This window comes from Stenella coeruleoalba, assembly GCF_951394435.1.
Source record: "Stenella coeruleoalba genome assembly, chromosome: 14".
In the NCBI taxonomy this organism is placed as follows: Eukaryota; Metazoa; Chordata; class Mammalia; order Artiodactyla; family Delphinidae; genus Stenella; species Stenella coeruleoalba.
The window spans coordinates 50,126,283-50,143,442 of record NC_137160.1 but is presented as its reverse complement, the minus strand read 5'-3'; the positions used below and the strand labels follow the sequence as shown (position 1 = coordinate 50,143,442).

Genomic DNA, 17,160 nt, shown 5'->3' with positions numbered 1-17,160 from the left:
AGGCGGTTCAGGGACAGGGTAGAGCCTGGCCAGCGGAAGCCACACCCATCCACTGCTCTCCCGGGCAAGGGCGGTCGCCACCACCAGTCCCGAGCCCTGGGCAGCGACCGGAAGTGCGGTCCGCCGGGGGCGGGGAACGGTGACCCAACGCGGAGCCCGGGGCGGCGGCCAATCGGAAGCTAGCATTCCAGCGTAAAGGGCGGAAGAGAAGAGGTCTAGTTCCGGACGCGGCTGCCGCCGCCGCCGCTGTAGCCGCCATCTGTCATCTCAGCTCCGGCACCAGCACCCCGTCGCCCCTACCCCGCTGCCTGTCTCCTCGGCGGAGGCTACTTCCCGGTCCTGCCACCTTTCTGCTCTGTTCTCGTCGCTGACTTCTTCCCCCACATGGATCTGGTCGGAGTGGCATCCCCTGAGCCCGGGCCGGCAGCGGCCTGGGCACCCAGCAAGGTGAGTGGCGGTCGGGACTGACGTACCTGCCACAGTCGCCTGGGCTGGTCCTCTCGGAGGGCCCGGAGAGGGTGGCAGGCGCCGAAGAGGCTCCGCAGGCGATTCGGGAAGTTCTGGGCGGGACCCTGACCACCTCGGAACGGGGGACGGGCGGCGAGGCTGCGGGGCTCGGGGTGGGAGAGGCAGGGAAGGGGCACAGGCTACCAAAGTCCACCCTGGGCGGTTTGGAGTCTCTGTCTAGTTCTACACCTTGGTTTCTCAACCTCTGTAACAAATATTTGGGCAGGACTCACTTAAAGGTGCTGACATTTGACGGAAAACAAGCACGAACTTGTTTTTCACCGGCCACATGAATCAGTCCAGTTATACACAGAAAGCCCGACAGAAAGGTGGTTTAGGAAGCTGTTTCCTTAACTTGGCAAGCGTGGTTATCCTACTTGGGCAGTTTCTTGTTTTTGAAGTAGTAAAAGATAAATCCAGGCGCACCCTCCCTCGGCTCCAGGCTGATTCTCAAGTGTTTACATACTGTTGAGACGGTTATGAAGTTCTCATTTACCTGGGTTTTAACGTTTAAGCTTTTCCCTGTAATGGCCACCTAAAATGTTTATTTCACATTTGGTTTCTGGTTTCAGGCTGCTGCTTTTCATGATACTTTCATTAGAAGGTTGAAAAGATTCTTTTGCTACTTTATGGAGGGTTTACTTGAAAGCAAAAGTGGGTCAATTGCGATTTTGTGTTCCTCAAATTAAGGTTGTGAAGGTTTTTTAACTTCATAATGGTTCTTTTTTGATTTAATGGACATATAACAACATATTTAAGGTGTACAGCATAATGATTCGATATGTGTATTTATTGCAAAATGCTCACCACAATAAGTCTAGTTAACATACAGGATTACAATTTTTTTTCTTGTGATGAGAACTTTTAAGGTTTACTGTCTTAGCAACTTTCAAATATATAGTACAGGATTATTAACTATAGTCACCATGCTGTGCATGACATCTCATGCCTTATTTATTTTGCAGCTGGAAGTTTCTACCTTTTGACCACCTTTACCCATTTCATGCACTTCTTTACATGCTGACACAGAACATTTGTTCCATATAAAGGGTCACTCATGACTCTTACTAGATCTTCAGACTAGGTCTTAACAGAAAGTGGGGGAAATAAGTAGCTTTTAGGTAAAGCTTTTAGGTAAATTTTTATAAAAGTTCTCATACAACCGTAGAGAGAATCAAATATTCCATTGGCAAATGTGGTTACATCTATGTGTTACTTTGCGTATTTTTTTCTATCAAGGCTTTGTTTACAAGGCCAAGATCAGTAGACATAAAAGGATGAAATCAGTAGAGAGATACTAGTAAATATATACTTTACGTGTTAAATTCCTCCAGGTAAGCATCTGTAAAGCTTGTAAAAATGTCAGATAAAACAAACGTTGCTTAGAATACCTAACCTCAGAACAAACTTACAAAACGAATTCAGTAATAAAATATTTGATATCAGTCATATTTTCATTTAGGTGTACATCATCAGAACTATAAAATTTTATTTTCACTGTTCAACAAAAAATCATCTTGGGGTTTATTGTTGTTCTGTTGAGAAGACAGCATTTTCATAGGCAAAACAAATAGAAAGATGCTACAAGTATTAATCATTTCCTTCTCTAACCTCTTGAAAGACTGAAGTGATTATAGAAGCCTTTGTGGAGGAGGTAGAGGTTTGAGGAAAGTCTTGGAAAATGGAAAGAATATTAAAGGCTGGCAGTTCTCAAAACTTTTCCATCAGGACTTCTTTACACTCTTAAAAAACATTGAGGACTCCAAGAATTTTTGTTTATATTGGTTATATCTATTGATATTTGTCATATCAGAAATTAAAACTGAGATATTGAAAAAAATGTTTAAGTGATTATGTTAATATAAATAACATTTTTATATTTAAAAAAAACTATTTTCCAAAACAAAAAATTAGTGAAGAGTAGTATTGTTTCGTATTTTTGTAAATCTCTTTAATGTCTGACTTAATAGAAAACAGCTGGATTCTCATAGCTCCTTTTTTCTTCAATCTGTTGCAATATGTGTTAGTTGAAGTATATGATGAAAGTCTGTCCTAACAAATATGTAGATTATAGCAGGCATAATTGAAGATGGGTAATAAGAGCACGGTAGACGCACTAAGAACAAACTGAGTTAATCTCTAAAAATGCACATTTAAAAAAATATTGAAGTGTAGTTGATTTACAATTGTTGTGTTTAATTTCAGCTGTACAGCAAAGTGACTTAGTTACACATATACATACTTTTTAAAAAAATTTTATTTATTTTATTATTTTTGGCTGTGTTGGGTCTTCGTTGCTGCGTGCGGGCTTTCTCTAGTTGTGGCGAGTGGGGGCTACTCTTCGTTGTGGTGCGTGGGCTTCTCATTGCGGTGGCTTCTCTTGTTGCAGAGCACGGGCTCTAGGTGTGCGGGCTTCAGTAGTTGTGGTGCACGGGCTCAGTAGTTGTGGCTCATAGACTCTAGAGCGCAGGCTCAGTAGTTGTGGTGCACGGGCTTAGTTGCTCCGCGGCATGTGGGATCTTCCTGGACCAGGGCTCGAACCCATGTTCCCTGCATTGGCAGGTGGATTCTTAACCACTGCACCACCAGGGAAGCCCAACATACATTCTTTTTTATATTCTTTTCCTTTATGGTTTATCACGGGCTATTGAATATAATTCCCTGTGCTATACACAGTAGGACCTTGTTGTTTATCCATCCTACATATAATAGTTTAAAATGCACATTTATATCCTCAGCCTACTTACTACCTTTGAAAATTTTAGAAAACATAAGAATACACATGCACACATTCTAGTAGCCACCAGAGTGCTGCCATCATATCTGATACAGACTCTGGAAAACCTCACTCCACACTCTTGAGAGAATGAGCATGGGAAAGACAAAAACTATCTTAGAACTATTATGAGAATAATTTTGACCTCTTAGACACCCTGAAAGGGACTTGGGGTCCCCAGTTACAAAATCCCAAACTGCTGTTATGAACAAAGAATTTTAGGGAGTATTCCAAGCAGGGAGAATTGACAAACTGTAGGCAAAAGTCAGGAAGTATGTAGCTGTGTTGGAAAGAGCTGTAACAAATGGATTAGTGGTACTCCTCAAAACTGTCAAGGTCGCGGGCTTCCCTGGTGGTGCAGTGGTTGGGAGTCCGCCTGCCGATGCAGGGAACACGGGTTCGTGCCCCGGTCCGGGAGGATCCCACGTGCCGCGGAGCGGCTGGGTCCGTGGGCCATGGCCGCTGGGCCTGCGCGTCCGGAGCCTGTGCTCCGCAGCGGTGAGAGGCCCGCGTACCGCAAAAAAAAACAAAACAAAACCCAAAAACAAAAAACAAAACAAAAAAAAAACTGTCAAGGTCGCCAAAAACAAAGTCTGAGAAACTCAGAGCCAAGAGGAGCCTAAGGAGACATGATAGCTAAATGTTATATGGTATCCTGGAAGGTATCCTGGAATAGAAGAGGGACGTTAGGGGAAAACTAAGGAAATCTGAATGAAGTATGCACTTTAGTTAATAATAATGATTTGGTTCATTAATTGTGACAAATGTACAGTATTTATATGGGGAAGCTGGGTATGGGGTATCTGGGGACTCTCGATACAATCTTTGTGATTTTTCTGTAAATCTAAAAATACTCTAAAATTGAAAGTTTAAAAAAAAAAAGATTAGTGTTGTTGTACAGACCCAGATCACGTTTTGCAGAGATCCTTGTTTTGAGAAGTAGAATTACCCACTTAAATATTTTGCCTAGATTGTGTCTTCTACCTGCATGCATGAGCAGAAAAGGGACCTTTCTGTGGGGTTATGGTTCTGTTGACTTGCTTCAAGTTGAGGACTGAATTTTTTTTATTATGTGCCTCCTTCATGTTTGCTTTTTTTTTTTTCAGTTTACTTGATCGTTTCCCCATAGTTGTGTGCAGTAAAACCTTAAAAAAAAAAGTGGGATGGGCAGTGGGGATGCATCTTTAGGAGTAGAAGGAAGGGGGAATGATTTCCCACTAGTCTGCAGCCAGCCAGATGTGGGAGAATGGTGGTTGTGATGACCCCAAGTTGCTGAGTTTAGTGGTGGCAGTTTCCCAGAGGAGAGGAAAACAAGGTTGGTGAGGGGTCTTCAGCAAACCGGAATCAGGGAGCTAGTGATGGGCTTGATAGATGTCATTTAAAGGAGAATAACTAACTGGAAAGGATTGTGTGGAGTTTCCCATCAGATCTTGATGCAGTGGGAAGTTTATGCTGGTCAAGGGAGTAGTGGGAAAGGACGTTGGATCGCTGGGATAGAGCAAGATGATGAAGGGCCTTTTACTCTTATCTCCTTAGATTTATTATTATTTGAACATTTGACAGAGTTTCTCTGTTCACAAGGAGTGTTTGACTTACTGAAGAGTTGCAAGATGACGACACAGGATTCCCCTCCATACACCCACTGGTGCCCATTTGTGGGAGGAGCCCCCAGTGCCTTTTCTAAGCCCCCCTCAGGGTGGTGAACCGCTTGTGCCTGTGGAGGACTGTCCCTGCCCAGCAGCTCTCCCTCCAGCCCAGAACATTTTATGGAGGGATTTTGGCTACTGGTTTGAAGAGTTTGGATTTGATTTCAAAGTATAGAAGTTGGCACACTTTCGGAAGTCTTTACTTATTTATCCCACCCAAGGAAATTGTCTCAGTGTGAGGTTGCCCAGCTGAGCCGGTCAGCAGAGGTGCAGGGAAGTACAGCTCTAGAGTCTGAGGCTCCGAGGAGCAAGGTCAGTAGGAGTGGGCAGTTAGGGTTTCTTGGTACCCTCTTGGTCTCTGCATGTTTCCCTTTCTGATTCAGTCTATCTTGGGGGTAGGTAAATCTCTGCCACAAAATAACACAGTTACTGCCTCTCATTTTTGCCTCTCCGAGAGATTTGCTGCTGGTGTTTTAACACCTTAGAATTGATTGACTGCTGGCAAGAGAGTAGAAGCATCAGAAGTGGGTGGGCAGGGACTTCCCTGGTGGTCCAGTGGTTAACACTCTGAGCTTCCACTGCAGGGGGCACGGATTCCATCCCAGATCAGGGAACTAAGATCCCATATGCCAGGTGGCACGGCCAAAAACAAAACAAAAGAAATGGGTGAGCAAAGCAGCTGACTGCAAGGTGGAGAGAAGGACTTTACAATAGGAGGGGTGTAGAAAGGCACCAGACCTCTACCGCCTAGGCACAGCCTGGCAGTTCCATGAGATATCTCCAGGTTTCCTTTTGGCACATCTTGTTCAGTAAATACTTGAATGCCTCGTTATGTCTGAAGCTGTACACTGGACGCTGAGAATGAGAAGACCTTGCCCTTCAAGGGGCTCTTGCTGTGTTGTGGCTGATGCATTTAACTATCTAATACTGTTATGGGAAGATAAAGGAAAGGATCTAATTTTGTCTGATAAAACTGAGATAACCCTATGGAAGAGCTGACACTTAATTGGGTGAAATAGAGAAGGAAGAAAAACCTTTGAGAGAGAAGGGGATGTGTGAGGGGTGAAAGGCGTGGAAGGGTGAAACTATGCCATATTTAGCATTTAATTAGTGTTGCCAGAGTCTAGGATAGGTGAGAGTCAAGACTGGAAGGATAAATTAGGTCAAGCTGTGAAGGGCATTCCTTACTGAGAAATTTGGATTTTAGACTGCAGGCAGTACAGCAGTTTGCTTCTCCCATCCCAGGACAAGGTGTTTAGGGAAGCAGTATAGCAAAACACTCTTAAGCCCTACTGCCTTGGTTCAAATCTCAGCACTTCCATCAACAGTGTTATCTTGGGTTAAAAAACTTTTCTGTGTCTCAAGTTTCTGAATCTATGAAATGGGGATGATATTGCAACTACTCCAGTGTGTCACTTAATCTATGTAAGTTAGGTGTATTTAGCCAATATAGAGAGTATCCCCGTGGTGCCTGTTATGCTACTGTTAGTCATTGCAAAATGTGATTAACAGTTCTGAGCTAGAGAATACAGTTATTTGCCTTTTGGAACCTGGACTTTGATCACACCAAGCATTTCTAGGTAAGAGGCAGCATTTTATCTTCTACCTAGAAGATGCAGAAGCAAGTCAGGAGAGTCATGTGGCCAAAAGATTAGCTATATTCTCAAGATTACAGACCTCAAAATCCTCACCAGGAGAGTGCTCAGTTGCTGACAAGATCTGAGTCAGTGGAAGTCATACCACACCATGAGGAAACCTTCCTGTTGTTTCCAGGCCTGGCCTTATACAAGGCCAGAACAGTTCTGCAATAGGCTAGTATAGGTGGGGGCTGGGGGCATCTCACCAGTCTCAGGGTGAGACTAGATAAAACTTGATTCTGATTCACTTAGGCATAAATATAATGATCATTTATCACCCTTATGTGCTTCACCCTAACAGTTTGAACCAAATAAATCCCTAAACCTCAACGTTATGGAACTTGAGCAAGGGTAAGTTGCCCAGTTATCCCTGGGAGTCACTCCAGCAGGCCCTTAGACCAACTAGAGGGCCTGTACTGGCTAGACTTGATTAAACAAATTTGTGGCCAAAACACTTACCATTATATGCTATATTCTAAATTAGACTCTCAGTAATAGTTAAGCAATGAGTTTGGATTTTATCCTAAAGGCAGTGGGAGACATTAAAACAATAAAGAGCTTTAAGTAAGGAACTGAACCAATCAGATCTGCGTTTTAGAAAAACCATTACGCTGTGGTGTGGAGAATGGAAGCAAGCAGAAAGGTGAGTTAGGAGGCTCTTACAGTAGCCCAGTGATGGGAAGATGATACCGGAAAGGGGATAGAGAGCTGGGCAGCTTCAAGAGATACTTAGACATCTTATTCAGTATTAACGGTCTTAATCACTAGACTATCAAATGGAATCATTTGCTGCTGCTAAGTAAAGCCTGCCCCCCTCAAAAATTAGGAATTGTGAAGTAAACCTACGGTTTGTACGTATTTCAAGAGGGCTGAGATAGTGATGCCATCGAGGAGGGCTGAGTGGCTGGCTGCTCTAGAAGAGTCTCACAGAGTATTACTTTGCTCTAGTAGTATTGTTTCAAGAATCTATTTCTCAGCTTCCAAAGTTCAGAAATATAGGATTCATTGTTTGTTATTGCTGTTTTTATTTTCGCATATTCCAAGGTGTCTTGAAAGGATCTGCCACACACTTTTTACATGTAGAAGACTTACTGCTTAAATTACAAGGAAGTGTAACTTCTAAGTGGGCTTTGAATTGTGGTAGTTGGTATATAGCCTGTTCCTGTAAGAGGATCTACCCAGAAGCCAAACTATAAGCAGAAGGTTGCTTGGTGAGCATGGAATCAGAACAAGGGGCATTACATGAACTCATTGGCTAGTTGGTGATGCTAGAGTAGCCTGTGCTTCCCCTCAACTGTAAGGACATACCCACCAAGCAGGCTGGAGAGTGCTTTTGGCTGTCGTAGTTTAGGTTTATCTTTGATTAGATTTGAGCTGGGATATATTTTTCCTTTTAAGATGATTTCTGCAAAAAAGGTAAGCATTCCTTTTGAGTTGATTTAGATAGTCTAATTCTCAAAAGATAACCTTATTTCCAAGTTTGGAAAGTACTTTAAGTTCATTATTATGAATAGAATTGCCTTTTTTTTTTATAGTGTCCATGGGCTACCCCTCAAAATACAATATCTTGTTCTTTGTCTGATGTAATGAGTGAACAGTTGGCTAAAGAATTGCAGCTGGAAGAAGAAGCTGCCGCTTTTCCTGAAGTTGTGTGAGTAAAATTCATAGAGACTCTACTTTATCTAGCAGCTTGTTATAACAGTCTTAGGATCTGATTAGTGATTGTCATGACAAATGATTCAGAAATACATTTAGAAAAGCAGTGCAATAGAAAGAGCACTGTTTTGGGAGTTCACTGATACATGGGTTTTGGTCCTAATTTTGTTACTAGTGTTCAGTATTATCTTGGGCAAACCACTCTGTTTCTCTGGGTTTTAGTCATTGCAACAGTTGAACTCTATTATCAAATAGATTAAAAAATAATGAAGTAGGGTACAGTTTTGATCAAATGTTTGTTGTTTATCTTTTCATATATATGTTAGCTCTCCTTTGATCAGAACACAGAACGAATGAATTTTGGGTCTGTTTGGTTTTTATTATAGGCCCTTTAGCTTTCTCTTGAAGCTCTCCTAATCCTAGTTGGTGCTTTCACAGGTGCCTGCTATTGGTCAGAGGGCAGCTGGGCAGAAGAGGGTGAAGGGTTTGGTAAAGTTCTTTTCCATTGTTTCTTCAATACAGTTAACACTGAAAAGGCACATCTCACCCATAACTGGTAGCGTCTCTTTACACAAGCACATTATATTAGTCTATACTGCCTTATTTTGAATAGCGTTGCTGACGGACCATTTATTACTGGAGAAAACATTGACACTTCCAGCGACCTAATGCTGGCTCAGATGCTACAGATGGAATTTGACAGAGAATATGATGCACAGCTTAGGCGTGAAGAAAAAAAATTCAATGGAGATAGCAAAGGTACTATGACCTTATTGTGTCAACTCCATCGGGTGGTAGAAAATGCTTGTAATGTGCCCCTAAATAAATCTTCAACCATTTTTGCCTTTTAAGTTTCCATTTCCTTTGAAAATTATCGAAAAGTACATCCTTATGAAGACAGTGATAGCTCTGAAGATGAGGTTGACTGGCAGGATACTCGTGATGATCCCTACAGACCAGGTATCAGTGCTTTTATTTTCTGGGGGCATAGAATGGGGATGTAGGAAGACTAAGTATTTTATATTTGTCTTTGAATCTCATTTGGTAATTTACTATTAGATTCAAATATCTTTTTCAGATAATAGTGAATGCAGCAATTTAGTCTTTGCTATTTTTACATACTTGGCTTGTCTTAATCGCCTTTAGCAAAACCAGTTCCTACTCCCAAAAAGGGTTTTATTGGAAAAGGAAAAGACATTACCACCAAACATGATGAAGTAGTATGTGGGAGAAAGAATACAGCCAGAATGGAAAATGTAAGTTACAGAAGTATTACTCTGAATCAAAAGTTTTATTAGAATAAGTTAAAAACATAGCATTCTAAATGCAGTATCTTTAAATTTCTAAAAATATCCTTCCTCCTTTCTAAGGATATTTTAGATGACAGTATAGCAACACCGTGGGAACTGAGCCACTAATGAGAATATAATGTACCTCAGAATAAAATCCTACATCAATATTAAGAAAACTAGTTTGATTTACATTGATTCTAAAATTAAGAAATGGTTCTTCTGAAAGTAACATTTATTTTTCAGCATCTTATTTTCCATAAAATACCTGAGAAACAGATAACAATGGTGATTGGCGGTTAAGAACGGGAGATAAATATACTTTCTACTGTATACCCTGTTATAATTTTTGAATTTTTTATCTTGTGCCTGAACTACCCCTGCAAAATCAGAAACACAATGTAATTTTTAAAAAATAGGAGAGGGCTTCCCTGGTGGCACAGTGGTTGAGAGTCCGCCTGCCGATGCAGCGGACACAGGTTCGTGCCCGGGTCCGGGAAGATCCCACATGCCGCGGAGCGGCTGGGCCCGTGAGCCATCGCCGCTGAGCCTGAGCGTCCAGAGCCTGTGCTCCGCAACGGGAGAGGCCACGACAGTGAGAGGCCCGCGTACCGCAAAAAAAAAAAAAAAGGAGAAAAAGAAAAACGGCATTTTTTTCCTCCCTCGTAATTATCGTGGTTAATATAAAACATTTAGGCTCTAGAATACAAATACTTGTTAAGTAAACATATTCTAGAAATAATCCAGATCTGACTCTAGAACAACCCTGTCCAGTAGAACCTTCTGTGATAATAGAAATGTTCTGTGTCAGTGCTGTCTAATATGGCAGCCATATTCGACAATTGAGCACTTGAAATTTGGGTGGTACAACTGAGGAACTGAATTTTTAATTTTATTTTAATCAATTTAAATTTAAATATCCACATGTAGCTAGTGGCTTCCGTATTGGACATAATTGTCACGGTGTGGGCATAGCTTGTGATTTTAACCCACTCTTCAAAAATAATTGACTATGAAAAACAATTTTTTTTGGGGTAAGATTTGGTATGATTTCGAAATATAATGTATCTTTGTCTGATATAAAAGCATAAGGTATTTTAGCATATGTTCAAAGCATATGCTAAAATACCTTAGTTTTTAGATGTGTTTGGATGTTTTCTATGCATATAATAAACCTTCCCGGGGCTTCCCTGGTAGCGCAGTGGTTGAGAGTCCGCCTGCCGATGCAGGGGACACAGGTTCGTGCCCCGGTCCGGGAAGATCCCACATACCGCGGAGCCACTGGGCCCGTGAGCCATGGCCGCTGAGCCTGCGCGTCCGGAGCCTGTGCTCCGCAATGGGAGAGGCCACAACAGTGAGAGGCCCGCGTACTGCAAAAAAAAAAACATAAAAAATAAAAATAAACCTTCCCTTCCTTTGGGATACAGTTTCTTAAAAAGCCTTGTTTCCCTTTCTGTTGGGCTTACCAGTGAGTTATTTTGCTTTTTCCTCTGTAATACCTGTGGGTTCTGCTTTCATAGCATTATCATCTATTGAGTAGAAAACCCAATCCATGTAAAACTGATTTTCTCATTGTTTTTTGTTTTCACTTCCCCATTTTAAAGTACTCAGATGCTAATTTTTCTTCTTCTTTTTGGCAGTTTGCACCTGGGTTTCAGGTAGGAGATGGAATTGGAATGGATTTAAAACTATCAAACCATGTTTTCAATGCTTTAAAACAACATGCCTACTCAGAAGAACGTCGAAGTGCCCGCCTCCATGAGAAAAAGGAGCATTCTACTGCAGTAAGTATGCTTAACGTTTTTGTTTCTGTTTTTTTAGTGGAAAGATTCATATTAGAAAACTTCATGTTCAGAGAAAAAACAAGATAAAACTTCATGTTTGATGTTTTTTTCATGAGATTGACTTTTCAAATCAAAGATGTAAATAAAACCCAAGTAGCTTTGCCATTTGACTTTTCAGATTTCATGTAGTGGTTATTAATCACTTATTCAAAACTAACATTTCAGTGGTCATAATTAATTTGGACTGTGTAGTTTACATTGCATATGAAAAGTTGTTTCCTATCATGATATATTTATAATAACTTAATAGTCTACAATGTTTTACCTTAACAAAGATAGTATATAATATCTGAGAATAATTTTTAAAACTTTAGAAAAACAAACTAATGGTAAGTACATTAGGAGAGCTGTTTAAACTTTGGAGATAAAATTTTGACTAAACTAGAGTCTGATTTTTAATGGTTCTTTTAGATATTCACTTTCAAAGACATTAGAGTTACAGAAATGAATTGTATCTCGACAGCACTCTTTTAAGAGCCTGTTGTATATACACCTAGGTAAATTAATAATAAAGGTTAAAAAAAGTATATATTTTGAATGTTAGATACTAGAAATGGCTCAGAAAATGTTTTGTGATTACCAGTTATTTTCACTTACAGTGCTTTATCTTTTGTAGGAAAAAGCAGTTGATCCGAAGACACGTTTACTTCTGTATAAAATGGTCAACTGTGGAATGTTGGAGACAATCACTGGCTGTATTAGTACAGGAAAGGAATCTGTTGTCTTTCATGCATACGGAGGGAGGTAAATGAGCAAATTACAATACCATCATATCAACAAAAGCTTAGCCCCTTCTCCCTGATATTAATGGATTTATACAAAATCAAAGTTCATTCTGCATGGCAAACAGTTATTTTTAAAGTGTTATTGTAGGAGGTCTCAGCAATATAGGGATGTGTAAAGAAAAACACAACCAGGGGAGTTCCCTGGTGGTCTAGTGGTTAGTATTCAGATCTTTCACTGCTGTGGCCCAGGTTCAATCCTTGGTCAGGGATCTGAGATCCTGCAGGCTGTGCGGTGCAGCCAAAAAAACACAAAACCACAATCATCCCAATTCTGCCATCCAGAGATAACCATTAATAATTTTGTTGTAGACTCCTCCAGTCTTTTTTCTATGAATATATTATTTTTCATGTTATTGTAATTATACCATAACATACAGGCAGCTGTAAGTGGCATAGCAAAATCTGAACCTGAGTTTGACTCAAAACCCACGTCTTTCCACTGTGGGACCCTTTGGTACCAGGTTGGGAGGGCCATACTTAGATCAGTTACCAATTCCTACCCTTTTAATAATGCTTTCATTATTTAAAGAAATGTCTTTAAAGATCATATGCCATTTTAGAGCTTACCCATTTTACTTTTGTTATGAGGGTTTAGTTGAGTAAAGGATGGTATGAGGAAGAGAAAAAATTTTAAACGTGGATGCTGTTGAGAGAACGTGCTTAAGCCAGGAATATGAAGTCATCTGGTTACTTAGCTTTGAAGTCTTACTAGTTCAGTAAGGCTTACTATCTCAGCTATTCCTTTACCTGAACATTATTTATAAACAAAAATGTTAAAATAGATTACAGATTATTCTAGTTTTTTTAGGTTTAGAAGGTATTTATTTTATACTTAAGGGGATTCAAACAATTATTGGTCAAGTCTTTGTCTTTGTTTTTCTTAATTATTTAACTAGTCTCCCTTTCTAAATGAGACATATACATATAATCATGTATTGAATTATACTAAGTTCCGAAATGAAAGGGATAAAATGAATTTTAGGATAAAATGGCTCAACATTTTTCAAGCAACGTGATATGGAGCAATTTACTAAATGTCATTTAAAAACTGACCCTTACCTCGTAGGATTTTGTTGGGGGTAAGTGAAATCATGTTTTATAATAACTGGTATATATTAATTTTAGTAAACATTTATTTTTTTCTGGCTTTAAGCTCTGTTGCCCTCTTTCCAAATTTCAGTTGAGCGTTCCCTGAGACCAGGCAAACATAACTTAATTGCACAAATTATTTTAAAATGAAAGATTACTCATGGTAGAAATTAAACTGTACAGAAAGGATTAAAATGAAGGTAGCCTTCATCTTACCAGCTGTCGCCCCACAGGTTTTTCCTCTAAGGGCAACCACTATTAATAGTTTTTAGTCTAGCCTTCCAGAAATTTTTATGCATGTATTTCTTATTTTGTTTGTACAAAAGAAATTATATTCTGCATTCAGCATCTTCATTTTTCAGTTAATATATCTTATATCCTTTTATATTGCTGGTTTATATCATACCAGTTTTATAGTAGAACATTCTACTTTGTGAATATATAGGAATATCTTTGTACATATACTTTGGTGTGCTTTTGCAAATAAATCCTTAAGCTAAATTCCTAACATTTGAAATTTCTGGGGCAGAGACTACATGCATTTTTTTCCCCTTTCTGTTAAATAGTATAAGGTCTTATTGAATGGAGAGTATCAGATTTTGCTCACTGTTTGGGCCTCTGAGCTGGCTATTGTAGCAAGCAATGTTTCTTGATTTCTTTTATTTATTAAAAATTAAAGAAAAATTTTTTTCTTGTATGTCACACCAAAGACCAGAAATCTCAAATTTGTGTTTACATTTTAATGGTAGGGCAGTTGCAGTTTTCTCTACGAGCTAGTCACATCCTCAGGTTGCATACATTCTGAATGTCAGTAGGTATTACCAAATTGCCCTATGAGAAAGTTAACCAGTTTATGCTACCACCAGCAGTATGAGCCTGTTTCCCTCATCCTCATCAGTGCCTAGTCTTATCAAACAATACTTTTTTTGTCAGTGTGAAAGATGAAAAGTACCTTTTTAATATTTTGGTGTGCATTTAATTATGGTTAAGTTTTTTTTTTTTTGAGTGTATTGGCCTCTTAAGTTTCTTTTTCTTGTCAATTGCCTTGTTTAGCCTTTTCCATTTTCTGTTTTACTTAATGATGCTTTGATATAATGAATGAGCTCCCTTTCCTTCTGGTGGAATTGGTATTGCAATCTGTACTTTGGCATTTGTAAATTAGCAAAGCTAGAGAGCATTCGGTTTTCAGCAACTGAGAGTAAATATTTTTTAAAGTGTATGTTAGTTTTCTCTGCTACATAACAAATTACCACAGATTTAGCAACTTAAAACAACACCTATTTATTATCTCATGGTTCCTGTTGATCAGAAGTTCGGGCAGGCGCGGCTTAGCTGGGTTCTCTGCTCAGGCTCTCCCAGGGCTGCAATCCATGTGTCAGCTGAGCTGCATTCCTTTCTGGACATGGGTTCCTATTCCCTTGGCACAGTTCAGTTCCCTGCAGCTGTACGACAGAGGTCTCTACTTTTTGGTTGGCTGTCAGCCAGGGGCTGCTCTCAGCTCCTAGAGGCCCCTGCAGGTCCTGGTCATGTAGCCCTTTCATACAGCAGGTTACTTCTTCAAAACCAGCGGGAGACTCTCTCCCTTCAGTCTACTGAGACTGAGTCTTAGACAATGGAATGTAATGCTGGGCACGACTATACCATCACCTTTGCCATATAATGTAAGCTATTCAAGGGAGTGGCTATCACTCCCACACTCAAAGGGAGGGGCTTATACAGGGTTGTACACCAGGGGCTGGGATCTTGGGGGGCATTTTAAGTTCTGCCTGCCATAAAGCTCTTCTGGGTTCTGTCAGTCTCAGGTTGGCCAAGTAATCAACAGTTATTTGAATAGTAATATGTTCTAGATTTTTCAGGGAATAAGTGTATAACATGTTTTCTGTTGTCAAAGAGCTTATGGTATAGCCAAGAGGAGAATGTTACAGTAAGAACCGTTATGGTCCATTAAAGATAATACATAATAGAGTACACAGTTAGACAAGTGAGACCTCAGGATAGGAATAGAGAACAGAAGAAGATCATTGCCAGTCACATTCAAGGAAGAGGTCATGATGAAGTTGGATCTCAACCTGGATTTTAAAAATAGGTTTAAAAAAAAAAAAAAAAAGACAACCCTCCCCACCCCCCAGTACTGAGTGCAAAAAGCTGGTTACAGAATATATACAGTATACCATCTATTTAAATTTTTAGTTATACAGAATGTAACATACATGTTTTTTTTAAAATGTATGTTTGTGGATACTTACGTATGTGTGTGTATCTTTTTAAAAAGACTAGAAGGGTACTATTCATGATTGTGATTGTCTCTAAAGAGTTGGAATGGGGACGGAAACTACCAGGGGTGGTAAATAATCAAAAGGAACTTCAGCTTTATCTGTAAAGTTTAATTCTTTTAAAAAAAAAAAAAAGTGGGGTGGGGGAGGGGTGCTGAAAATGGGAGGATTGAAATTTAGGCGATGAGACTTGTCAATGAGGAAATTAGAAGGTATATATGTAGAGGTAATAAGATGTAAAATTGTGTAAGCAAACCAAAAATTGGTAAGGAGGACCTTAAAAGCTAGGCAGAGGGATGTGTAATTTAGTGAGAAACACAGAAGTTTTTTTAGTAAGAGAATGACGAGATTAATCTTACAAATTAGATTTTATCCTAGAGACCTTCCAAGTTAGGGATCTCCTAAGTGGTGTTTTTGTTTTTTTTTTTGTGGTGCGCGGGCCTCTCACTGTTGTGGCCTCTCCCGTTGCGGAGCACAGGCTCCAGACACACAGGCCCAGCGGCCATGGCTCACGGGCCCAGCCACTCCGCGGCATGTGGGATCTTCCTGGACCGGGGCATGAACCCGTGTCCCCTGCATCGGCAGGCGGACTCTCAACCACTGCGCCACCAGGGAAGCCCCAGTGGTGTTTTTGATAGGGCCTCATCTACCTACGGTTAAATTATTTCAGTGACAGGAAACTTACCATCTCAAAATCCAAAGACGTTTATTATAACATCTTTAAATTATTGGGAATTTCTTCCTTTTAAAGGATCTCTAGGCTGTCTCCCTGAAAATTGGTTCATTCATTCACCAAGTATTTGTGCAACTTCCGTGTTCCAGGCTCTTCTAGGTGCTGGGGCTACAGCAATGTATGGTACAAGGACGGTCCCTGCTCTGCTCTCACAGAATGTGCTTCCTCCCCACCCCTCCCTTCAGTCCCCTTCCAGGACTATCAGATATGTGCTACGCAAATAGATAAAATAGGGTGATGTCATAGTGACTGGTTGACTGCTTTTTATCTGTAGGACAGGGGAACCTCTGATGAAGGTTTCCAAGGTGAGGTGTGTGTCGAAGGTGAGAGTGGACAGTCTGTGCTGTTGGATTGGATGTGTGGTGTGAGAGGATAGATTCTTGGCTAGAGCAGCTGGGTGGTACCATTTACTGAGGTGAGAGACTGGGGATAGGCAGGTTTAGGGTACAGTTATCAGGAATTCTGTTTTGGGCATGATATGTTTGAGATGCCTTCTCGACATCCAACTGAAGTCAAGTAGGGATGAGATAAATGGGCCTGAACTTCTGGAGAAAGTCAAGACTAAGGATAGAAATGTAGCAGTTATCTGTATTTAGATGATATCTAAAGTCATGGAGCTGTCACACTTCTTAGGTAGAGAAGGCAGTTAGGAAGAGAGGGCGTTACTTAGAACCAGTTAGAGTTTGTACTGTAGCCTTCTGAGGCTACCTGGAGGAGGAGGAGTCTGCTGGGAAAATATGGTCCCAGAAGGAGGGGATTGGGAGTTTGAGTCAGATTCTGTGCTCTAGATATAGTTCCTTTCTTTTCCAGACTAACATCCCTTCAGAGGTTCAAAGGTAAATCTTGTCTCTCCTTCCACCTTCCCCCTTTGGTTCGCACTGCCACCACCATGGTTCAGACCCTCTCAGTGGCTCGCTGTTGTGGG

General features: G+C 40.5%; 1 protein-coding gene across 2 annotated transcripts in view; it reads left to right on the top strand.

Annotated features, from left to right (window-relative positions):
* Positions 1–232: 232 nt before the first annotated feature.
* Positions 233–17,160, top strand: part of RIOK3 (RIO kinase 3) — a 32,982-nt gene continuing 16,054 nt past the window's right edge. For both annotated transcript variants that reach the window (XR_013831186.1, XM_079941724.1), the window contains exons 1-7: positions 233–447; positions 8,102–8,217; positions 8,836–8,981; positions 9,075–9,182; positions 9,369–9,478; positions 11,152–11,295; positions 11,972–12,099. Coding sequence is in view for 1 of the 2 variants with exons in the window: in XM_079941724.1 (XP_079797850.1) it covers positions 385–447; positions 8,102–8,217; positions 8,836–8,981; positions 9,075–9,182; positions 9,369–9,478; positions 11,152–11,295; positions 11,972–12,099 (815 nt within the window). In the remaining variant the exon portion in view is untranslated. The remainder of the gene's footprint in view (positions 448–8,101; positions 8,218–8,835; positions 8,982–9,074; positions 9,183–9,368; positions 9,479–11,151; positions 11,296–11,971; positions 12,100–17,160) is intronic.